Source organism: Orcinus orca, chromosome 1, assembly GCF_937001465.1.
Source record: "Orcinus orca chromosome 1, mOrcOrc1.1, whole genome shotgun sequence".
NCBI classification, from domain to species: Eukaryota; Metazoa; Chordata; class Mammalia; order Artiodactyla; family Delphinidae; genus Orcinus; species Orcinus orca.
Window position 1 is genome coordinate 116,751,178 of NC_064559.1, and position 24,914 is coordinate 116,776,091.

The 24,914-nt window shown below is 43.8% G+C and overlaps 1 protein-coding gene across 4 annotated transcripts in view; it reads left to right on the forward strand.

The window, feature by feature from the left end:
* Window positions 1–24,836, forward strand: part of SORT1 (sortilin 1) — a 74,221-nt gene extending 49,385 nt beyond the window's left edge. For 2 of the 4 annotated variants that reach the window (XM_033434571.2, XM_033434564.2), the window contains exons 9-21: window positions 3,167–3,311; window positions 4,178–4,333; window positions 5,948–6,054; window positions 8,712–8,814; window positions 9,150–9,318; window positions 10,125–10,315; window positions 13,423–13,612; window positions 17,008–17,124; window positions 17,740–17,848; window positions 18,676–18,774; window positions 19,323–19,429; window positions 19,695–19,818; window positions 20,263–24,836. In XM_033434571.2, coding sequence (XP_033290462.2) covers window positions 3,167–3,311; window positions 4,178–4,333; window positions 5,948–6,054; window positions 8,712–8,814; window positions 9,150–9,318; window positions 10,125–10,315; window positions 13,423–13,612; window positions 17,008–17,124; window positions 17,740–17,848; window positions 18,676–18,774; window positions 19,323–19,429; window positions 19,695–19,818; window positions 20,263–20,277 — 1,632 coding nt within the window. In that variant the 3' untranslated portion in view covers window positions 20,278–24,836. The remainder of the gene's footprint in view (window positions 1–3,166; window positions 3,312–4,177; window positions 4,334–5,947; window positions 6,055–8,711; window positions 8,815–9,149; window positions 9,319–10,124; window positions 10,316–13,422; window positions 13,613–17,007; window positions 17,125–17,739; window positions 17,849–18,675; window positions 18,775–19,322; window positions 19,430–19,694; window positions 19,819–20,262) is intronic. The other 2 variants (XM_033434586.2, XM_033434577.2) reach the window with 1 other exon arrangement.
* Window positions 24,837–24,914: the final 78 nt, after the last annotated feature.

Below are 24,914 nucleotides of genomic sequence, written 5' to 3' on the forward strand. Positions count from 1 at the left end.
TACTAGGTATATAGGTTCTGGGAATATAGCAGTGAACAAAACAGATAAATGTCCTGCTCTCAGAGTTTCTATTCAAGTAGGGAGATAGATACTAAACTGATCAATATGATATAATATCAGGTAATGATTAAAGCTGTGAAGAAACCTAAAGCAGAGTGAATACATAGAAAGAGGCGGGAATTGGAGCAGCTCTGTTTTATTTATTTATTTGTTTGTTTGTTTATGTATTTATTTCGTTGCATGGGATCTACACTGTGGTGCACAGGCTTCTCTCTAGTTGTGGCGTGCGGGCTCTAGTGCATGTGGGCTCTGTAGTTTGCAGCACACGGGCTCGGTAGTTGCGGCGCACAGGCTTAGTTGACCCGCGGCCTGTGGGATCTTAGTTCCCCGACCAGGGATCAAACCCGCATCCCCTGCATTGGAAGGTGGATTCTTAACCACTGGACCACCAGGGAAGTCCCGGAGCAGCACTGTTTTAGATAGGGTGGTTTGGATGGGCTCTCTGAGACCTGACTGAAGTGAGAGCACAGCCGCATGGACATCTAGGCTGAGGAAGCAGTGAGTGCAAAGACCCTCAGACTGGAGTACACTTGGAACTGAAGAAAAGTGAGAAGAGCAGCATGGCTGGAGCGTAGGGAAGGGTGGTCCAGAGATGGGCAGCCAGTGTCCAGATCGCACAGGGCCTCTGTAGGTTGTGATTAAGACCTTGGCTTCCATTCTTCACGTGTTGCGAAGCTGTGAAAAGGTTGCAAGCAGGGGAATGGCGTAACTGGCCGTCTCTTCTGACAGAATAGGTGTGCGTAGAATAGCCTCATGGGGCAGGAATGGAAGCAGCAGGAGCAGCAGTGAGAGAGATGGTACGTTGGACCAGGCTGTTAACAGTGGCTGAGGGGAGACATGGTAAGATTGTGGATATATTTTTAAATGTATCGCCAATAGTGTTTGCCGATGGATTAGATGCGGATTGTGAGAGAATAAGATGAACCAAGGATAACTTTAGAGTGTTTGGCTTGAGCAACTGGGTGAATGGTGGTGCCATTTACTGAGACAGCAAAGACTGCAGGAGAAGCAAGTGTGTGGGAAGAAAATCAAGAATTCAGCTTTGGATGCGAGATGCCTATTAGGTATCTAGGTGGAAATGTCAAGTAAACACTTGGGTATATGAATCTTCCAAAATTATATGGTGTAATCATATGGTATAATCTCATCTGGCCATGTGACTAGATGGTATCTTGTGGAGGAATGAGTCAGTCAAGAAGAGGTGGGAGGGCTGAGCACCTGGTGCCCTGAATCACCCCAGCAGGGAAACGTTGGAAAGAGACTGTTCAAGTCAGCAAAGAGGACTTCGAGGGAGGGACCAGTGAGGTGCGGGAAATAAGACAGGTGATGTCATGAAAGCCAAGTGAAAGAAATGTTTCAAGGAGGAAGAAGTGGTCAGCTGTGTTAAACTCAGCTGAAATGTGTAGTTAGATGAGTTCTAAGAATTATCCACTGGAGTTGGAAAAGTATAGGTTGTTGGTGACCTCGATGAAAGCAGTTTCCTTGGAGTACTGAAGTTAAAAGGCTGATTGGAGTGGGTTCAGAGAGAACTGGAGATGGGGAAGTAGACATAGTAACTACAGATCACGCCCTGGAGCACTTTCATAATAATCCTCCCCACAACCCTATAAGTTCATACTGTTATCTCGGTTTTTATTTGAGGAAATTGAGTAACTTGTCTAGGGTCACCCAGAGGTGGAACCCTGGTGGAAACCAGACTGTCTAATTCCAGAGGTAGTCGCCTATACACTGTACTGTTACAAAATTAAAATTCTGCTGTGTGCTTTTGAACTCTAGTTTCTACCTATAACAGTGACAGTAAGATTCACAGTAAACATCTAAGATGTGAGTTAGAAAAATAAGTTAAATGTACTTGTCACTGAAGAGTATTTAACATAAGGAGGCTCTGGGACTAATTCTTGTGCCCTGGCTAAACTGTGTCTAGAAGCTATTTTAAACTATTTATCAGACAGTATGTGTTAATTGCCTCCTCAACAGACTCCTTTTAACAGCTAAATACTCCCTGATCAGCTTCATTATATTAATTTCTGACTCTCCTTGGCCTCTTCCCAGGCTGGCATGTTCCCTCCATCATGGCTGTTCGGAGAGCCTTCCTTAAAGAGGAGACATGTCATGTATAGCTGATTCACTTTGTTATACAGCAGAAACGAACACACCATTGTAAAGCAATTATACTCCAATAAAGATGTTAAAAAAAAAAAAAAAGAGGAGACATGTCACATTTTGACTTCCCTCATGATCTCCCAAGCCTGCGTTTCATCTCCATTTTCTAGACCCTTAATTATCTAATTCTTTGGATTATGCCAGGACTGTCTCAAAGGGACCAAACTTCTATGCAGCAGTCATCATTTTAAGAATTATCTGAGGGCTTCCCTGCTGGTGCAGTGGTTAAGAATCCGCCTGCCAATGCAGGGGACACGGGTTCGAGCCCTTGTCCAGGAAGATCCCACATGCCACAGAGCAACTAAGCCCGTGAGCCACAACTACTGAGCCTGCGCTCTAGAGCCCGCGAGCCACAACTACTGAGCCGGCGTGCCACAACTACTGAAGTCCACGCACCTAGAGCCCGTGCTCCACAACAAGAGAAGCCGCTGCAGTGAGAAGCCTGCGCACCACAACGAAGAGTAGCCCCCGCTGACCGTAACTAAAGAAAGCCCGCGTGCAGCAACGAGGACCCAATGCAGCCAAAAATTAATTAATTAATTAATCAATTAAAAAATAAAAAAATTATCTGAGCAAGCATATGCGAATGGCTATAGAGCCAAACTAATGATGGTCCCGACAAACCCTAATCTCTATTGAAGGAAATTGGCGTGTCAGAAGTTGGGGGGTTAATATCTTAGGGGGCCACACCAGAATGAAGAAGCCAAAGAGGAAAGAAACCAGGATAACCTTACTTACAGTAGGACGGATTGTTCCAGTGCCTGGATCTTGCAAGAGGTTAGAAATAGCTTTGGTAATTGGTACTAGGACCTTTCATTTTTAACAGTTGTACCCAGTGAGGAAATGGATAATGATACATATAATTAATAATGTATCTCTTCGTGTCACTGCACATGGCATCTTGGTAGAGAATTTAAAAGATAAATATTGGCATTTGTTCCAGGATACAACAAGAAGGATTCATGTGTCAACAGATCAAGGGGACACATGGAGCATGGCCCAGCTCCCCTCTGTGGGGCAGGAACAATTCTATTCTATTCTAGCAGCTAATGATGACATGGTGTTCATGCATGTAGACGAACCTGGAGGTAAGAGCTGTGCAGTGGCTCACCCTTGAAGCACAGAGATTTAAGCTCTGAACCCTATTTTAGTAGCTTTCCTTCTTACGTGTCAATTTTTCCTTTTACCCCTAGGAATTTATTACTGGCCTACTGAATACTCTGTCTTAGAGATGATATGTAGCCTCTGTTAAAAAGGCCACTTGCTTTGACCCTCTAAGGCGGTTTGTATAGTATGTCCAGGTGTTCTAGAGCAGTGCTGCTGAAAGAATGGTCGGAGGACTGGTACTGATTTGCAAATTCTTTATTACCAAATATGTATGGAAAGCAAGAGCGAGCATTTAGAAACTCTTACAGCCCTTTGACAAAGAAATTTTGTATCTGTTGACTCTAATAATAAAAAAAAATTTTAAGGATTATGTTTTTTTCTTTCTTTTGTATTTCATTTTTCTAGTGATAAATTTTTGTTATATTTACAAAAGCATCAGTTTGTGACATAATTGAAATCTTAAAATTGATCCTTCACCACAGTTTGAGAAGCATTATTTTAGAGTGTAAAGATTTTAAAAGATGTGTAAGATATGAAGCTAAATACAGTGCCTCTGCCACCAGAGTATAACTGAGAAGAGCTTTTCTGTCACATCTGATTAATTTATTCAACAAATTCAGCATCTGCTATATTTCAGGCACTAAGCTGGGTACTAGAATTAAAGATGGCCATGAAGATCTTGAGTATCAAACCTTGATTGACTCTCAGGTCTGCGTGTACATCATGAAGGGAGAGAGTTGGCTGATGTGTGCAGTCAGTCAGTCATGTGTCATGTGTATGACTAGACTATTGTTTTCTCTCTGTTCCCTCCCAAGACTTAGTGTTTTTGTTTGTTTGCCTATTCCAGATACCGGATTTGGCACTATATTTACCTCGGACGATCGAGGCATTGTCTATTCCAAGTCCTTGGACCGACACCTCTACACAACCACAGGTGGCGAGACAGACTTTACCAACGTGACCTCCCTCCGTGGGGTCTACATGACAAGTGTGCTCTCAGAAGGTGGGTCTCGGCACAGCTCTCCTTCAGCTGAACATGTTGGGAGTGGAGGCTTTTGGGGAAACTGAGGATCCTATCCTCCCCAGTAATGTTGCTTGCCTAGTCAACAGGGCTATCCATGTAAATTCTGGCTCTCTATTTTAAATAAGTTATGGTAAATAGAACTAAGAAAGAGCAAAACAGCAGCAGGCAGAAAGAAAGATTTGGGGGGTTCTACATTGTTTATAAAATAAGTCTTCTGTGTTGGGAGGTTCAGGCCTACAGCAAGGAGTTTAGACCACTTATGCTTTTCGCCTTGTGGAGGGCGGAGTGATAGCCAGCCGAGATTCCTCTTGGCGTTCTCTTCACTGGTTCTCAGACCTTCCCTTTACTGTGGCCCAGTTGCACAAGTAAACACATTACTCTACAAAGATTTGTTTAGGTTTTATTTATTTATGTATTCACTTTTTGGAAGGAGGTGGGGGATGTTTGTTTTCACTTTGTGAAGACCCTGCAAAGTCCAAGTGATACTGACACCCTAGTTCCTCCCTGACCTCACTTCTAGCTCCTCTCTGCTTTGCTCACTCTCCTGTAGTCACTCCAGCCCTTTGCCAGTCCTTAAACACACCAGAATCACACACTCGTGGCTGAGAGATTTGCACTGACTGCTCTCTCTCTTTCCCCAGATTTCTGCAAGGCTGACGCTTTCCTCCTCCCAGCCTTTGGTTGTGTTACTTTCTGATGAGACCTGCCCTGACTATCCTATTTTAAATGTCAGTCTGCCAGCCCCTACACACGTACACTCTCAGTCCCCCTCTAGCTGTGCAAGTCTTTTCCACAGCACTTATTTTCTAACATACTATCTAATTTACCTATGTACAATGTCTAGTGTTTGTCTGCCTCACCCTACTAGAATATATATTTCACAAAGTTTTTTTTCCTGATTTGTTCATTGATATATTCCCAAAGCCTTACAGCAATTTTCACATAGTGGACAGACAATAAAACATCTATTGAATAAATGAAATTTACCTTATTTGCTTTCTTTTTTGATTCTCCTTGAGAAACTCAAAGCATAATATCTTTGAATTTAAACCTGCAACAGTTTGTATCATTAAGAATAGAGAATGGGGAAGACACATGAAGAAAAAAAAGGAAAAGGTAAAAGAGGGATAGGATATGGAGTGGCAGAGAGACAAAATTAGGAATTATTAACTGAGACTTATGCAGATACATTCAAATCTTGAGATTCACTAAAACAAGCCCCGTATCATGGCCTTGTCTGAGTCACGATTAGAATGCCTTCGCACTGTAGATTTTACTTCCAAGGCAAGCAAACAAGGAGGAAGAATAGATGTCAGCCTGTTAGTGCTGGTAAGGAGATAAAGGTATCTTTTTATAAGAGCATCAGTGTAGATGATTTCTGGGATCAGTTGGATCCTGTTCAGGTGGGAAGCCTCTTTCAAATATCATACTCACCAGCACTGAGCCATTTCACTGGATGTAACAAGCTTGTGGGACTCCAGAGTTCTAGCGGTGTTATATAGTCTCTGTTAGGAGAGAGTTATGCAATGATAAACTGAATTTAATAGGGTGCTTCCAGTGTATCAGGCTTAATATCATCCTTTTCCTATTCAGATAATTCTATCCAGACTATGATCACTTTTGACCAAGGAGGAAGGTGGAAGCACCTAAGGAAGCCTGAGAACAGTGAATGCGATGCTACTGCAAAAAATAAGAACGAGGTTTGTTTTACTCCAACTGTCATATGTATTTGGAGCAAAGCAGCCATTCTGTTCTGCTCTTACTAGTGCCAGCCTTTTGAATAATGAAGTTTTGTACTTGATGAGGGTCTACAGATAAAGGTGGAAAATTTGGAAATGAGGGGTTGAAATTAACTACGATGTAGGAAATAGGAACGGCGAAGAGAGACCAAAATATTATGGCTTATTTGTCTTTAACGAAAAACAAAATTGAAGGCTAACAATTTGTGTTGTACTAAACTGCTGAATGAAAACATAGTGGACAGATGGGCCGGTGATTAGTTAGGAGTCATGATGGCAGCTATGAAACTTCAGGAATTCTACAGAAAGCCATAGACCAGCCATTCATGATCAGTGCAAAGCTGTACTAGCCAGAAACAAATGAAGGAGAACTTGGTGTCTCTTCCCTTCTGCCAAAGCTCCACGTGGCCGGTGGGTATGGGTGGTGACCCGGTGTGGCATGTGGAAGCAGGAGATGAGCCCTCTGAGGAGAGACCAAGAGCTAGAAATACAAACGCATTGCTCCAGGAGATCCCAGGTTTCATGATTGACAGGTCTTGACAGCCAAGAAAAAAAGGAAAAACAAACAAAAAACAAGCTTTATGTCTGACTTTTACAGAATTTGAGAGGAGCTTAGTGGAACCCTGGGAGTTTTCTTCAAAAGTGACAGTGTTGGTAATTCCAAGCTCTCCTCAGAGTACCTGTGGCTGATATGCACTCTGCTCTCCCAGCTGGGCTTTCTGGTACACCACCCCCGTCACACCCTCTCTCTTCTCTGTATTCATGAGTGCTGTGGAGTGTCTCTCCCTATCCTGCTCCCCTTTTTCCATCCCTCCGCCCTGGCCTTGCCCTGCACCTGCCCTTCTCACCTTAAGCCTGAGCAGGTACAGTGGCCTCTTTACTTACCTTGAAACCCTCACGCTGCTGTGTCTCTCCCTCCCCAACACTCTTTGTGGTTCCCCTTTGCCTGTGATCTGGTGAATGAAGGTCCCCTCCTCCCCTGTCAGGATATCTTCTGCCTTTTCATTGTCATTGCCCATTTTATCACTGGCACGCCCCTTGTAACTTCTGCTGCTCCCGGAACACCCTGCATGTAGCTGCCTCTTGCCCACGTTATTCCTGGGGAAGTTGTACCTGTCTCCCCTACCCCCAGTTCATTAGGGTTAATGGAAATCCTAACCATCCTTAGTGCCCATCTTCAGTTAGAACTAATCATTGCACTTCGTTTCATTAGCAGTTTGCTTGAAGCTTTTTTTTATTGCAGTAAAATATACATGGCATAATATTAACATTTTAACCAATTTGAACCTCTTGTAAAGCACTAATTTTCATCCTGCTTTATACCTCAACTAGTTTCTGAGAAATATTTCTTAAAGACAGGACTGGGTCTTATTCAAATCACCGCCACATCTTGTACAGCATCTGAAGTATGTCAGGCGTTCATCAAGTTTATTTGTGTGGAATCATACTTTAAATATTGATCAGAGGCTTTGGTGTAGTGCAGGAATAAAGTAAACTAAGACAGATTACACATGCGAAAATAATTGCATAGTTTTTTCCCAAATATACTAATGCATTTCAGAATCAAGAATATCCCACTGAGCCTATAACTCAATAACAAAAAAACCAATAACCCACATTAAAAATGGGCAAAGGACTTGAATAAACATTTCTCTAAAGAAAATATACAAATGGCCAGTAAGCACATGAAAAGATGCTCAATACCACCAATTATTAGGGAAATTATTAGGGAAATGCAGATCAAAACTTTTGATTTGCAAGAGATCACCTCAGATCCATTAGAATGGCTACTATCCAAAAAATAAAAAATAATAAGTGTTGACTTGGATGTGGAGAAATTGGAACCCTTGTGCACTGCTGGTGGGAATGAAAATTGTGTAGCTGCTATGGAAAACAATATGAGGGTTCTTCAAAAAGTTAAGTGTAGAACTACCATATGATCCAGCAGCTCCACTTCTGGGTATGTATCCCAAAGAATTGAAAGCAGTGTCTCAAGAGTTATTTGAACATGCATGTTTGTAAGCAGCATTATTCACAATAGCTGAAAGATGGAAGCAATCTAAGTGTCCATTGACAGATGAATGAATAAGCAAAATGTGGTGTATAAACACAATGGAATAATATTCGGTCTTATAAAGGCAGGGTATTCTGGCACATGCTGCACCATGGGTGGACTGGAAGGACGTTATGCCAAGTGAAATAAGCCAATCGCAGAAGGACAAACACCGTATGGTTTCACTTCTATGAAGTACCTAGACTAGTCAACTTATAGAGACAGAAAGTAGCATAGTAGTTGCCAGCGTCGGGGGAAGCGGGGATGGGGAGTTACCGGTTAACAGGCACAGAGTTTCAGTTTTGCAGGACACAGAAGTTCCAGAGATGGATGGTGGTGATGGCTGCACAACAGTGTGAATGTACTTAACACTGCTGAACTGCACACTTAAAAATGGTTAAGATGATAAATTTTATGGTATGTCATTTTTACCACAATTTTTTTTAAAAAGAGTATCCCACGGAAGTCTGGGTTAATACATTCAAAGCCTTATTAGAAGACTCTCTGAGATGAGAAAAAAATTTGCACCTTTGGTTTTAATCTAAGCTTTGCTTTCTTTCCACAGTGCAGCCTTCATATTCACGCTTCCTACAGCATCTCCCAGAAACTAAACGTTCCAATGGCCCCACTCTCAGAGCCTAACGCTGTTGGCATAGTCATCGCCCATGGTAAGCAGCCCACCCTCACTTCCGCAGGAAGAAGTGGCTGGGCACACTGAAACTCAGTCACAGTGTCGAGCCCTGTGAGAAAACCACCATACGTGGCTTTTACCATCCTTTGCAGAATTTCTTGCAAGATAATGATACTGTGGGTTTTTCATAGACTCTCATCAGAGAGCAACATGACTTCTCCCTTTACCAAATTGTCAGTGGCCTTTTTTTCAGTTACAAGAGGCATGATGGGAAATAATCAGAATAAACTCATTCAGAATTATTCTCTTGACAGTAAATCCTCTCTGTTTCATTGCTAATATGTGCTGATGAGATGGTGGATTGTGTTGTAGGTAGCGTGGGGGATGCCATCTCAGTGATGATCCCAGATGTGTACATCTCAGATGATGGGGGTTACTCCTGGCTGAAGATGCTGGAAGGACCTCACTATTACACCATCCTGGATTCCGGAGGCATCATTGTAGCCATCGAGCACAGCAGCCGTCCTATCAATGTGATTAAGTATGCATGAGCTCAGCTCCACCCACACTATCTGCATAGAGAGCAACTGTGGGATGTTTGTCAGTTTGTTGGGGGGAAGTTACAGTCCCTGATTCAGATTAGTGCATTCTACAGAGCTGTAGGGAAGGTGCTTGAAAGGATTGCATTTAGAGCAACTCAAATTAAATAGCTTTGTTTTTTCCTCTGACTCCCTCTAGCTAACACTTTTCGTCACTTTTAAAAAATACTCTTCTCCCTCCCAACAAGAATATTATGGGAGCATTTAAGCACTCTGGAGGGGAAATGACTCCTTAAGTACAAGTTCTTATTATATAATTTCTGTTTGTTGACTTGGAAGCCCATTCTTACATGAGTCACTATCCTTTCTTCCTTTGGAAGAATTTTTTTTTTTTTTTTTCTTTTTGAGGTACGCGGGCCTCTCACTGTTGTGGCCTCTCCCATTGCGGGGCACAGGCTCCTGACGCGCAGGCTCAGCGGCCATGGCTCACGGGCCCAGCTGCTCCGCGGCATGTGGGGTCTTCCCAGACCGGGGCACGAACCCACGTCCCCTGCTTCGGCAGGCGGACTCTCAACCACTGCGCCACCGGGGAAGCCCTGGAAGAATTTTTATAAAGGCATTTTCTTCTGTGATATTTGAGTGAATCCCTTTTCCCCGTTAACTATAGGTGTTAAAAATTAATATAATAGTAAGCTATCACCTAAATATGAGAGTTTTTCTCTGATTTGTTATCAAACAGCCGGTGGTTTCCTGATATTCCCGTAACTGTTGATCCTCTCTCATGATCTTTCTCTAATTGTGGTTTCAGGTTCTCCACAGACGAGGGTCAGTGCTGGCAAACCTACATGTTTACCAGGGAGCCTATCTACTTTACTGGCCTGGCTTCAGAACCTGGAGCTAGGTCCATGAACATCAGCATCTGGGGTTTCACAGAATCTTTCCTGACTCGCCAGTGGGTCTCCTACACCATCGATTTTAAAGATATCCTTGAAAGGAACTGTGAGTGTCTCCTTTGAACTTTTCTACCAGAAACTTGTGAGCCCATTTTCCTAAATAACCGATTCAGTTTAATTTCTTCTAGCTGGAATAAGAAAATCATGTGTGTGAAAGAGGACTGAAGGATGTTCCATGTGGGTTAGCAGGCAAAGGGATGGTACCAGAAAAGCACTTCCCTCTTTGGATTAGCACTGTCCAAGAGAAATAAAATGAGAGCCACGTATATAATTTAAATTATGCTATCAACTAGCTCCATTATAAAAGTAAAAGAGGCAAAATTTATTTTAATAATATAGTTATTTCAGTATGTCCAAAATATTATCATTTTAACATGTAAGCAATGTTTTTAAATTATTAATGAAACATTTTACATTCTTTTTTTAAGGTATTTTAATTTTTTTATTGGAGTACAGTTGATTTACAATGTTGTGTTAGTTTCTGCTGTACAGCAAAGTAAATCAGTTATACACATACATATGTCCACTCTTTTCTAGATTCTTTTCCCATATAGGTCAATACAGAGTATTGAGTAGAGTTCCCTGTGCTATACCGTAGGTCCTTATTAGTTATCTATTGTATATATAGTAGTGTGTATATGTCAATCCCAATCTCCCAGTTTATCCCTCTCCCCCTTTCTGCCCTGGTAACCATAAGTTTGTTTTCTACATCTGTGACTCTATTTCTGTTTTGTAAATAAGTTCATTTGTACCTTCTTTTTAGATTCCACATACAAGCAATATCATATGATATTTGTTTTTCTCTGTCTGACTTACTTCACTTAGTACGATAATCTCTAGGTCCATCCATGTTGCTGCAAATGGCATTATTTCATTCTTTTTATGGCTGAATAATATTCCATTGTATATATGTACCACATCTTCTTTACCCATTCCTAAATGTCGATGGACATTTAGGTTGCTTCCATGTCTTGCCTATTGTAAACAGTGCTGCAATGAACATTGGAGTGCATGTATCTTTTTGGATTATGGTTTTCTCTGGATATATGCCCAGGAGTGGGATTGCTGGATCATATGGTAGTTCTATTTTTAGTTTTTTAAGGAGCCTCCATACTGTTCTCCATAGTGGCTGTACCAACTTACATTCCCACCAACAGTGTAGGAGGGTTCCCTTTTCTCCACACCCTCTCCAGCATTTATTATTTGTAGACTTTTTGGCGATGGCCAGTCTGACCGGTGTGAGGCGATACCTCATTGTAGTTTTGATTTGCATTTCTCTGATAATTTGTGATGTTGAGCATCTTTTCATGTGCTTTTTGGCCATCTGTTACGTTCTTTTTCTTCTAACTAGGGCCTCAAAATCCAGTGCATATTCTATACTCACCCTTATGGTAAATCTCAATTCAGACTAGCCACATGTGGACATCTAGGAGAGTATAGTTTTGTACTTTAGATCTCTGTAGCATTTTCTGAGAGTTTTTTCTGCTTGTAAGGATAATGCATGTTTTTGTTTGTCTAAAATTATTTCATAACACTTCAGGGTTTTTCACACTTGATTACAGCAGAACTGTAGAGGAAAGTGTGTTACAAAGACCATCTAACTGACTGTGTCACTTATCAAAATGTTGAAGTGAGGAAGTTTTCATGCAAAGAGTTTGGCTTGACCATTTCAGAATGCTGTGACTTCAAACTGGAAGGCATGTTAAAGGCCCAGAAAATGGCTTCAGAGAAGTTAAAATATTCATTGCAAGGTGTTCCTAAAGAATGACAAGCAAACCCAGGCCCCCAGTACCAAAGATGCTGACATTGTACTGAAAACATGGAGGATAAAAAAAAAAAACTGGAGAAAAAGTGATGACTCCCTGTGACCCATAGTTGCTTTCTGGCATAATATGATAGAAGACTTAAGTTTCGAGAAGCTCTGGTTAAATTTGGTCCTGACTGTTATTAGGCTGTGTTGGGGGCCCGTTTCCTCAGCATGTTACTTTAGTGAGTCCTGCAAGAAGCAGAAGCACTCAGTTTGGACCTTACTTTTCTACAAGATGTTTCAGTGATTTAAAATCGGAGAGTCATTATAATCTAAATTCACTAAATAGGCCGTAAAGGAGCTGGCTTATGAGTTTTCCCCTCAGCAGGCAGCTCTACAGTTATCCCTGAAGTGTAACATCATTAAAAGATTTGTTAAGCCCCTGCTCTTTTTTAAAAAATTTTATTTATTTATTTTATATTCATTTTTGGCTGTGTTGGGTCTTCGTTTCTGTGCGAGGGCTTTCACCAGTTGGCGGCGAGTGGGGGCCGCTCTTCATCGTGGTGCGCAGGCCTCTCACTGTCGCGGCCTCTCCCGTTGCAGAGCACAGGCTCCAGACGTGCAGGCTCAGTGGTTGAGGCTCACGGGCCTAGCCGCTCCACAGCATGTGGGATCTTCCCGGACCGGGACACGAACCCGTGTCCCCTGCATTGGCAGGCGGACGGACTCTCAACCACTGCGCCACCAGGGAAGCCCCAGCCCCTGCTCTTTAACAGGGCCCTGTTCTGGTCTTCACATCCCAAAAGATAAAAACCTAATCCACAGTCTTTAGGCCACAGCCTTTGAGTCATTTTTCCATGAGTGGATGATATGACACACTAAGCCAGGTTGACTGTCATCACGGTCTTCATTTGAAAGCCAGTCTACAAGAGTTAAAAGCCTAGAAAGTATGTTTCCCCTTCCGTTTGAAGCAAACTAACCCATAGTGAAATTAAACCCATGCTTTTGGCTAATTGGTGTCTTGTCCTAAAGGCAAGCATCTGGTTGCTTACCTGACAGCTCCTGCTGACCAAGGGCACAGGTGTGCAAGACTTAAAGACAGAAGCTTCTCAGTCTGGAAGGAACCTTAGAGGTTCTCCATCCAGCTCCCCACTTCAAAAATAAGGTTTTTCCTAGAACTCAAATGGGTCGTGAGATGCAAAGACTCCTCCCTTGGCATGAAGAAAAGCCCATTGCTGGTAGGCTCCCACTAATGTTAACTTTCATTTGCAGTTCCAAAGTGAAGCAATAGGTTGAGTCAAACATCCCTACTTTTCCTCTCCTCGTTCTTCCTATTGCCTGGCAGCTGCCTCACATGGGTGGGTTCTGTCCCATGCAGTTTCCTGAACAGCCTGTCTTTCTTTTAGGTGAAGAGAAGGACTATACCATATGGCTGGCTCACTCCACAGACCCTGGAGATTATGGAGATGGCTGCATTTTAGGCTATAAAGAACAGTACCTACGGCTACGCAAGTCTTCCGTCTGTCAGAATGGTCGGGACTATGTTGTGACCAAGCAGCCGTCCGTCTGTCCCTGCTCCCTGGAGGACTTCCTCTGGTATCAGCATCCCTCAGATCCCTATCAGCCATTTCCCGTGCTGGAGGAGGCAAAAGACAGTTCAGAAATCTTTAAATCCTTTTCTTTCCCTTTTTCCTCAAGAGTGGAGTACTGTTGCTTCTTATTAAGGAAATTGAGGCACAGAGAAAGGGAACCAGAGTTGTTAATAATTGGACAGATAACATTGCATCAGTTACTTATTGGCCAGAACCAGCAACAACCCCTGGACATCCTGACTTGGCAGTGGTGGGAAGGAGAGAGGTACATAAGGAGGATGAGAATTAAAAAGGAGAGAGAGAGAAGATGATAGGACAGAAACACCAAGAAAAGTGGTACAGGAGCTCAGAGGAAACTGGACTTTAGCAAGCAGCCTGACAGCCTGGGTGTAGCAGGTAGGGTACTAGGTTTGGGGTCGTCTGCAGGACTGAAGGCGGAAAGAGTGTGGATCTGTCCCAAGAGAGGAGGTGACATCAGTAGGTATGGTCTGTATGTCCCATCAAGGGTTAGAAGCCATCAAGGTGAACTCCCTAGAGTTCAGGACCATCCAGGCTTAAGGGTTAGTTTCTTGGCTGGCACAGGGTTAGTTGATTATACAAGGGCGAGGGAGTCCCTAGGTAGCCTAAGCAAGGTAACTTAGGGCAAATAAGAGGAACTGCTTCACATCACAGGTACTAATCTTATGGAACTTGTTACCTGCAAAAGATACTGACAGGAGGTAGAAGTGGATTTGGAAAAGAAGGCAGGCAGATAGCAGTCCTGTCCTCCCACAATGTATTCTCCTGAAGTGCAGGTGACAGAGAATGCAGGACTGAGCAAACTGCAGCCTGACCCAGTGTGTTTCCTCCTGCATGGCTCATATCTGTGGAATGGCCAGGGGTCCTCCCTTCTCTATTTCCGCAGGGGAAAATATCACTCAGATCACTTTGATGTTGTAATAGGGCTAGAGCTTATTCATACTGTCAAACTCTGAAGAGCTGTCTCCCATCCTTAACTGCACACAGGGTGGCTCTCGGTCACCTGAGCTTCTGCTGTTTTCCAAACATGTTGTGCTTCTTCAGAGCTCCATGCCACGTGCATGCTGCTGCTGCTTCCTGGAAGTCTTTCCCTGCTTGACCCCAAGCCTGGTGAATTCCTACTTAGCCTTTAATACTTAGCTCAGATACCGCCTTCTTAAAGCCTTCCCCAGATTTTCCTCATCTAGGCTCCTAATACAGCACTTACCATATTTTAGTTTTTGTGTATAGATTTGCTTCCACCATTAAACTCCAGACTCTTTGAGTGCATATTGTATTTGATAATCACATAGTCATAATGATAGCCGCTGACGTTTTTTAGCAGTACGTCTGTTTACACTTCGCCTCAGCAGCCCTGTGAGAGAGGTACTCTGGTTATTTCCATTTCACAAAGGGAGAAATGAAGGTACAGAGAGGTTATGACTAATTTGCCATCATGTGGCAGAGCTGCGATGTGAACCTGGCCATTCAGCTCCAGAGCCTGCCCACTGTACCCCACGTGCTTGAGAAATGTGTACTTTGTGAGTGGGAAGGGTATGGTCCCTGAAATTTTGGATTGAACACATAAAATTTTTGCCAGAAATTTCTCCTTGCTATTGGAGGTGTGGTATCTTCTGTATCTTTTGTTCTCTCTACCCTCTCCCTTAAATATTTGTCAGAAAGCCTTGAAGTACAAGCAGCATCTATATATTCACCAAATATTCACTGAATATTTTCTATGCACAGGGCAGTGCAAAGTGATAACAGGAAGTTTATTATAGACTCTCCTGGTAAGATGCACATAATTATGTTTGAAACAGAAGGTGGGATCCTTGGGGATTTAGAAAAGGGAGAGACTATTCCATCCAGAGCTGAAAGGAGGTAGGTGGGTCAAAGAAGGCTTTGTAGAGGAGGTGGCATTTGGGCTGAGCCCTGACGAGCCGTAGGATTTGACCATGCACATCTGGGAAGAAGCAGGTCGTTAAAGCCTGTGGACTGATGTGGGCTTAGACCACCCCAACAGCGTGATCAGGAAGGGTGTGCTTGAAGATAGGCCATGAGGGGAAGTTACAGTAGTCACGATGAAGTGAGTGGGTCCAGATGGGGGTGCTCAGGCTGTTTCCAACTTAGATGGTGGGAAGGAAGGTAGTGTCCTGGACAAACGGAGGAAATGACCGGAGGGACTGGCATGAAGGAGGAAACGTGATGTATTTTGAATGTTTTGTTTATTTGAGGTTCTGTCGGCAGATTTAGATGGCAGTGTCCAGCAGGTATTTGGAAATGTAGGATTAGAGCTCAAGAGAGGTAAAACCTAGAAGTTTTAGTTGCAACAAATAGTTAAGCTCATGAAGGGGGAGTAAGAGAATGAATTATAGGATCTTGGAAAACATCTGCACTTATGGGTTAGGAAGAGAGCAGAGCAAGCAGTGACCAAAGAAACAGACGAGTGCCGCTCTCAGGGCCTCAGTGGGTGGGGCACAGCATTGTGGCAAGTGCCCCAGAATAGGTGATCAGAGTGAACGAGACAGAGAGAGCCCCCTAGGTTGGATGACTGGTGAGCCCTGGGGGGCCACAGACATTCATTTTCAAGGTTGCAGAAGGGGGCCGAAGCCCAAATGCATAGAATAAAAAGTAAATGAGTACAACAGAACAAGGAAAAAATATTTTTTAAGAAATCTGGCCAGTAAAGGAGAGGATGGTGAAGGAAGAGGACAGGTTCAGGCTAAGGAGAAGCCTCCAGGTGAGTGGGACTAGTGGTCACTGCCACACTGTCCATGGAACGAGCCCCCGCCCAGGGGCATTAGGAAGGATGGGGCCGAGGCCACTCGTGTCATTTCTTTGGGGAAAGCAGAGAAAGAGCAGATGGGTGGCGCTATGGAGAGATGGGATAGAATGGAGGGCAAGAACAGGCATTCACATTGGCGGCAGGGACCATCTAAGAAACTAAGAGGGACACGGAAGTGGGGAAGGCAGGAAAGGTTTAACATACCCGCCATGGGTAGAACATGGGTAAATGAGTTATTTGGAGAGAAATAAAAGAGTTGTTGAGTGTCCCAGAGTTTAGATCTGTTGCTGATGTACTATTTCTCTGTGTCTTAGTCACGTGAGTCCCCACCCCCTGCAGGCTGCCCTCCTTCCCTTCCCGGAGCCTGAGCTGTCTGTGTGGGACTCCTAGCTACGGAGTCTGAAGCCCAATCCATAAGCTATTTTCCCTCAGTTCAGCCCTCCCCATGTGCTTTTTTTTCCTAAACAGACCTCTTTATATGTCACAGGCTTCCTTAGCTTTCTGGCAACCCAAGACTGGAATATTGACCATCCACTGCCCCATATAAAGCCTTCATTGCTAGTCGCTTCCTGTCTTTCAGCAACTTTGAAAGATACCTTATTTGCTGATTCTTACAGTGATTTTGGCTACTTCCGTCCAGAAAATGACTCCAAGTGTGTGGAACAGCCAGAACTCAAGGGCCACGACCTAGAGTTTTGTTTGTACGGGAGAGAAGAGCACCTGACGACAAATGGGTGAGATGCCTGCTTCTCCCGTATCGGGACTGAGTCTCCACTGTGCAGAGTGAAAGCTGCGTCTCTCCGCATAGTTCTGAGCAGTAGCTGAGAGCACTCTAGAAAAATACTGTCTACTAAAACTTTCTGTGATGGGGGAAATGTTCTGTAATCTGCTGTGTCTGATGCGGTCGCCACTAGCCCTTTGTGGCTGTTGACACTAGTGTGAGTGAGGAACTGAAGTAATTTTAATTAATTTAAGTGTAAATAGCCACCACAGTAGAGAGCGCTGCTCTAGAGGAGGCTCACTGCCTCCTTCCCTGATAAACACTCCCCTCCCCTGTGGTTTATGTACCGCGTGTTGACTGCATTCCCTGGTCACAGTTCTTTGACACAGTCTCTTAAGGCAGAAAGGTGGCATGACCCTGCAGCAAGGCAAGGGATGTGTGGTCTGTCCAAGGACTGAAACTACACAGAATATCCCCAAAACATCCCTGCAGATCTCCCACAAGGCCTGAAAGATGGTGTAATGACCAGAAGTTTTTCTGCAACTTCTAAAATCTTGTCTTCAGGAAGTAAGCAAGAATCCAGAAGTACATCCTTGTATTCTGTTAACAAATTTTCTCTGCCTCTCAGGTACCGGAAAATTCCAGGAGACAGATGCGAGGGCGGAGTGAATCCTGCTCGAGAAGTGAAAGACTTGAGAAAGAAGTGCACAAGCAACTTTCTGAGTCCAGAAAAGCAGGTATGTTAAAGTAGATCTGGTTTAGATACAAGTGGGGTTTCACGTTCTGCCAGGAATAGTCAAAGTTACAGTGTCAAGAACTCTGTTACTGAGTACAAGTGGCCAGACTACTTCTGTCAGGCTTCCCTTCGTACAGGAAACTGTCAGGATGAGGGATGGTCACATAACCCAACGCTAAGCTCATCTACCGAAAACGTTTTTGTTGGGGAAAAAAAAATGGTATTCAGTAAAGTTTTTCCAAGTCCTAGATGCATACGGTTGAGGAAATTTCTGAGGCTCAGAGTCATTTAGGAAAAAGACTCAAGAAGTTTGGCTGTAAAGGGCTGGAGTTTTACACATGTGGAAGGGAGGGCACTGGACCATAGGTAGGGTGGATCTCTTTGCCGAGTCATGTCAAGTGTGTTCAGAATGAAAAACTGAACTATGGTAATAAGGGGCTGGTTTTGATTTAGAAGCAAGTTTTAGGGCTGATTACAGTTCTGTAGCACTGAACTATCTGGCTGGAATATGGGGATATGGTAAAGAGGAAACCTCATGGTAAAGAGGAAACCTCTTGATAAAGAAGCACTGGCCCAGCAGTGAGACTTGGGGCAGTAAACTGTGGGCCCCAGGTTCCTAATCTGGAAATTGAGAGGTGGACAATCTGCAGTTCCCTCCTATCTAACCTTCTAAGGGATGAGGGCCTGACAAGGGGTGGGATTAAGAAGGCAGTGGGAGAAAAATGTGTGGGTGTGTGTACTTGTCGGGGGCAAGTTCCTCCTTCTCTGCATCCCCGCCCTGCACTCCTGGTGGCTGTCCTCAGAGTGTTTGTGTGTGTGATTGCACAGGACTACCGCCCACAGGGACACAACTTGTCCCAGAATCCAGCTCCGCCTCCTCTTGGATACATTGAAAACACACACACCCTATCTCCCACCCAAAAGCAGGTAGGTCACACTCAAACAATGATACGGAAAGCTTATTTGTAAAAACATACAACAACTTAAGTAAAAGATAAATCTCGGTGTCATAGGATGGCTTGCCTAACATAACATTGGCACAGCTCCTTTCCAGGTAATTGGCCCTGTTTTAGATTCATTCAGCCCACTTATTATCATAGTCTCCCTTTCCTGCTTCACCCTTAAAAGCTCCAAGACTTATAAACAGTGGTAGTGGGGAACAGTCACAATTACCATTTGATCTAGGTAGTTGCTACGACTTCCAGTGTAACTTTGACATGGAAGCCACTGAGTTTGCACCATTCTGACAGCTTTAAGGCAGTTGAAGTTCTGGTCACCCTCTGCCAGCTGTGATATTCTCCTGGTAGCACTGAGATGGTTCATCTTGGGGGCGGGGGTTGGGAAAGTATCATCATTAGGTGCCTAGAGACTGCAGATCATTCAACAGAGAAATAGGGGAATGAGCAGCCTCTTTGAATTCTGTCTGAGAATATGCACACCCAAAATTGTTTGTGTTTGTGTTTTAATTTATCAAGAATTCCAAGTCAAATTCTGTTCCGATTATCCTGGCTACTGTGGGATTGATGCTGGTCACAGTCGTAGCAGGAGTGCTCATTGTGAAGAAGTACGTCTGTGGGGGAAGGTAAGGAACAGAAATCAATCAAACCAGAAAGTCCACCGAGGGCAGACGGTTGAGTCAGCCCCTGGCAAAAACTAACTAGTTGAAGTGATGTTACTGAAACATCAGGCCCAAATCTTTCCTTACATTTTCCATATGCCAGCTACGGGCTGTGCTTCCTATATGTGTGACTCATTCTGCAAGTGTGTAAAACTTGGAAAATCCACCGTCCTATAAGAAATGCACCCCTCCTCCCCATGTGAGAGTTGACGGTGGTTTCCACCCGCAGGTTCCTGGTGCATCGATACTCTGTGCTCCAGCAACATGCGGAGGCCAACGGTGTGGATGGTGTGGATGCTTTGGACACAACCTCCCACACTCATAAAAGTGGTTATCATGATGACTCAGATGAGGTGAGACTATTTCTTCTTGAGGGGTGGTCCAGAAATTTTTAAAAAGGGTGATCTTTGGGCTTCCCTGATGGTGCAGTGGTTGGGAGTCCGCCTGCCGATGCAGGGGACACGGGTTCGTCCCCCGGTCCGGGAAGATCCCACATGCTGCGGAGCGGCTGGGCCCGTGAGCCGTGGCCGCTGAGCCTGCGCATCCAGAGCCTGTGCTCCGCAGCGGGAGAGGCCACAACAGTGAGAGGCCCGCGTACCGCAAAAAAAAAAAAAAAAAAAAAAAGAGTGATCTTTTCTTACTCATGATCAAGATAATGATTGAAGCAAAGGAGGGTATAAGCTAGAAGCAGCAATTTAATGACTGTAAGACTTGGCCAGCCCAGAAACTAGGTAATGGCTTTCAAAATAGGGATTTTTTTGGTCTGTAAATAATATGGCCTATGTCTTTCTTTTCAGGACCTCCTGGAATAGCTCCTCAAAGGAGCTGGGACTGAGCACAGATGATGGAACCGCAGTACCTCTTACACTCCCTGTGGCTCCGACTTGGGGAAATAAATTTCCCATTGCGAGGGACCCAGCTCTGTTTCTGCTGCTTCCATCAAAGCCAAAAGGACCTACACTAAAGAAATGGGGGGTGGGGACCCTAAACACTCTTACAATTGGCCCTGAGAAGAGAGGGAAAATTTTTAATTCTTTAACTTTTCATTTCAAGTTCTGTCTTTTTGCAAGGTACGGGCCCTTTTCGGTTTTGTTTTTGTTTTTTAAGGGAAATGAAATGGAATTGAAGGGAACTTTTCACTAACCCCACTGTTGCATGTTTTGCATGGCGCCTGCCCCAGGGCACCTGCCAGCTTCAGCATCAACTCTCACAAAGCACTTGGTGCCGTCCCTGGGCTGTGCTGGCAACACGAAGCAGCCGCAGAGATGAGCACAGAGGCTGCGATGACTGGCACAGCCTGGGCAGCCTTTCTCCATCTGGGGACAGCCCCGCTCCAAGAACACTGCACACCAGCTCCTCACACAGATCCCTGCTTTTTGTTGTTGTTGTTGTTGTTTTTTCAGGGACCATAGGCCACAGTGATTTTTCTTTTCCCCTGTTTAATTAGGCAATACCCTCATTAATTGCCCTTTGGCAACTAACTTACATGTGCTTCCAAGACACTAAATCAGGAAAACTTAAAGGGTAATATTTTTAATTTGGGGCAGGAAAAAGGGAGCAGCAGCGAATTGACTAGATTTAGCACCTATTAAAGGAGAAACTCTTGCTTCTTCCGAGATCTTTCAAGCCATGCTTTGTGTGTGTGCCAGTGGACTTGCTCAAGGTCTGGGTTCAGGCTTGCCCGGGCTGTGTGCCCAGGCTGAGCGAGCTCTTCGCTGGAGTGGCTGGTGGCATGGGCCGTGCAGCCCCTGAGGATGGCACGTCACAGTCTTCTGCGTCCCCTCCTGCCTGCTGTGCTTGCTCCTTGGTGAATCATTAGAATGGCTGCTTATTTGCTTCCTCTTAGGTTGCTGCTCTGCATGGAGCCATGACTAGACATGTTTTCAGATTTAGGCTTTTTTTAAAAAATCAGAATTTTATTACCAGACTCTCCTCCTCTGCCCTTTTTCCCAGCTTTGCCAAGTAATTTGTTGGCATGAAACTTTTGGCTGAACCAACTGAAAAACACACTTCTAGTGTAGATGATGTTTCGTGTGATACATTAAGTTCGTATTTTAAATTTAAAAAAATTTTCCTTTTGACATTTTTAAAAATGAGATAAATTAGAAAATGTAGCAAGATGGATTTTGGGGTGGCCATATAGTGATGGAAAGCTGCAATCGTTAGTTTTAATACAGCTTGACTATTTGCTGTACCGGAATATAGTAGCACGTTTTCAGTCTTAGCATACCTACTGTGCCGGTCACAGTTTCTCCCAATAATTATGATTGGGACATTCTTTGATAAACTGCCGTTTTGTTGCTAGTTCACTTTATGGCTAGAAAGTCAGGAAAAAGTAAATGTGCCAAATTAACTGTTGTCAGAATGCGTGAGCAGATGGCTGAGTTCTCTCCTCACCAGAATGGATTCACAGCCGCAGGAAAAGTGGGGGAGGGAATGGATGGAGAATTCTAGAGACTTTGAAACTGCAGTAAACTTAAATGAGTCAGGGAGCTATAAAGTTAGGGCAGTTTTTGTAAAGAGAGTTAATACTTGTTAGAGCCAGAGAACACTAGTCTTTTAGGAAAAGCTCATTCCTTTTACAAGGTTTTTAAATTAAAAGTAATTCCAAAGATATACCAGCTCACAAATGATTAAGTATCGGCTTTTGTCCCCGGTCGCCCTCACCTCCTGCCCAAAATGAATTTGATGTCCAGAAAAGACCTACTTACACCATACACCTCTTCTCCCCACATATACCCGCTCGGGTAGGTGTGCTGATACATGGTAATTCTCTGATTAGTTTTAAGATAGGAAAGTTAATATTCTTCTCTAACCGTATAAGATTAGGGCTCTTTGCCTATAATGATATTTCTATAGAACTTGGCAGTTTTCACAGCACTTTTTCTCTTGCATTATGTAATTTGAACCTTACAACATTCTCGTGAGATTTTAAAAAAAAAAAGGCGGGGGTTGTAATCCCCATTAGAGATGGAGCTGAGGTACAAAAATGGAGCAAGTCGCCAGGGTCCCTGTGTGTTATGAGCACCGCCAGTGGTTGTCTTCAGATCTCGTATACGTTTTGATGCGCGCCAGTGCTGAGCACCTGGAGAGGGCTGCTTTCTTACAGATGACTTGCTGTTCTTTAGGATGCGGATCAGTGACATTTCTTGCAGAGCAGTATTTAGCTCTTTTTTGCCACCTTGGTAAACAGAAGAGTTTATTCTCCTGTTGTTCATGGTTGAAAACAAAAGTAATGGTAATTTTGAATATGTGTTTAGAAACCGCCCCTCACCTTGTTGAGGGTCACTGTTCAAGAGTGCAGGAATGGAATCTCCATTGATGAGGCACCCTCTTCATTCTTCTTGTCCTCCCACCACTGGCTGGCTAGCGAGCTCAGTTGGTTTGAGGACTGCTAACAAGCCTGGCTAGTTAGCCTTCTGGGTCAGCCTGCACTCACACAAGTGTATGCCCTCAGCCAGACAGGAAAACGGCCTAAATCCATGACAGCTTCTAAGAAAAGAAGATTTCCAATTTGTCCTATCGATGTTAGGTTAGGAGAATTATCTTTGAAAGTAAAGTTGTGTAAAGTCTCAGGCTTGATAGCAAAAGATTATTTCAACAATAGAAGTTAGCACTGTAAGGTAGGTTGGACATATTAGACCGTCCAAAGTGACCTGAGCTCTAAAATCCAGGCGGAGAACTCATCATCCTTCGTGCTCTGTGGACAGGTGTCTTGGACGTAAGGGGGCTCTTGGTTTTTAGTGAGACCAGAGACCAGGGATGCATACACCTAGGCTGTTCATTGAATGGGAATGCCCCTTAGAAGAATGAAAGCGTTTGGAGGATTGTGGCAGTTCTAGGCTGGGCTTAAGAGATTCAACAGATTAGCTGTAACTAAAACTTAGAATTTGCCGTCTGCCTCTGAATAGGCTTTCCAGTGTGCGTCTCTGTAATTCTTAGGTTTGCCTCTGGGCCTCTACATGCCCAAGCTGGCCTTTCATCCCTGACAGATAAGTAATGAACTGGCCACCGCTGGCTCTGTAAACCATTGCTGGTTCTCCCATGGCCTTCATCACGGTACAAGGATAGAGAGAGGAGTACAGGGCAGTTCACATCCACCCCAGGTGGCAGGACTGTCCTGACTTGAGTCATTTCTTTATTTTCTAGGCAAATGATTCAGGTAGAGAGATTCTCTCTTTCCTTTTCGGAGAGCTTTAAAGAGCCCCGCTCCTGTATGCAATGGCTTAGAGCTCGCCCTGCTCATTTTTGGTACCGCCCCCTTGCCTCACATGAAGCCCAGATACTTGGAACTGCTAAAATAGGAAGAGATTCAGCTTTTCAACTTTGCTACTACCTTCCCTCAAGCAGGAAGATTAACATGGACTTACATGTCCTTTGGACAAAAACCAAAGTTTAAGATTTGCCACATGATGGAGTGATAGGGAGGGCCAGACTTTCAGCACTGGCACTCAGCAGGTGCCAGACTTTCTGTTCCATCTGCCACTGATCCGCCCAGCTCAGGCAGCTCTGGCAGTGCTGTCCTGCCCTAGCAGAGCCCAGGCCTCACCCTCATGGAGGATGATTAAAATAGCAGGAACATGTTGATTTCTTGGCTACTTTGCATTATAACAATAAGAATCAGAACATTAATTAGAAATTGTCTTCAACAACTTAACTGTACGCATTTTTTCACACTGGTACATTTTTAAGCGTCCTTGTTTATATAGGATAACTTAAACTAATCTGTACCTTTCTATATATATATGTGTGTGTGTACATATATACATGTATAAACTGTATAGTGTACATGTTAATGATTTATTGATATGTCCCAAGTCTTTAATGCAGTTCTCATCCTCCGCATGCCCTCAGTTTGTGGTCGGGTGACTTAAATGTTCCTGATGATTCTGCCCACCTCCTGTGTTTGGACGTCTAGGGAGGAGGGGTTTGATGGCACCCTCCTTATCCTCGTGCACAGAAATGCTCAGGGTCCCCGTGTGCCTGTTGTCCAGCCCTGTCTTGTCTCTTGTTCCCTATCAGCATGTGGTCCCTCCTTGCTCTGTAACTTCTCTGCCTCCACCCCAAGCTGTCGGTACAAAAGTGTAAAGCAGTATTAAGATCGTTACTGCATGTATGCTAAAAACCCAAGTTTTCTGTTCCCTTGGGACAGAAAATTGCATGTGAGGTGGGATAATCAAGTTTCAATGACCAATGTCGGTTACACAAAAAAGCCAGACCCTAGAATAAAATTCCACAAAATGGAAATAAAACTCAAATTTCTTTAGCATTATGTAAATAAATCTGGGTGTGTTTAACTTTGTACTGGTAATTTTCTGTATATTTGCAATATTTGGGTTAGAAATAAAACAGACTGGACTTTGTTACCTGACCTACTAAAATGACTAAGCTACAGTTTGTTAATATGAAAGCTTTTCCAGTTTTCTAGCTTCAAAAATCAAACTCCAGC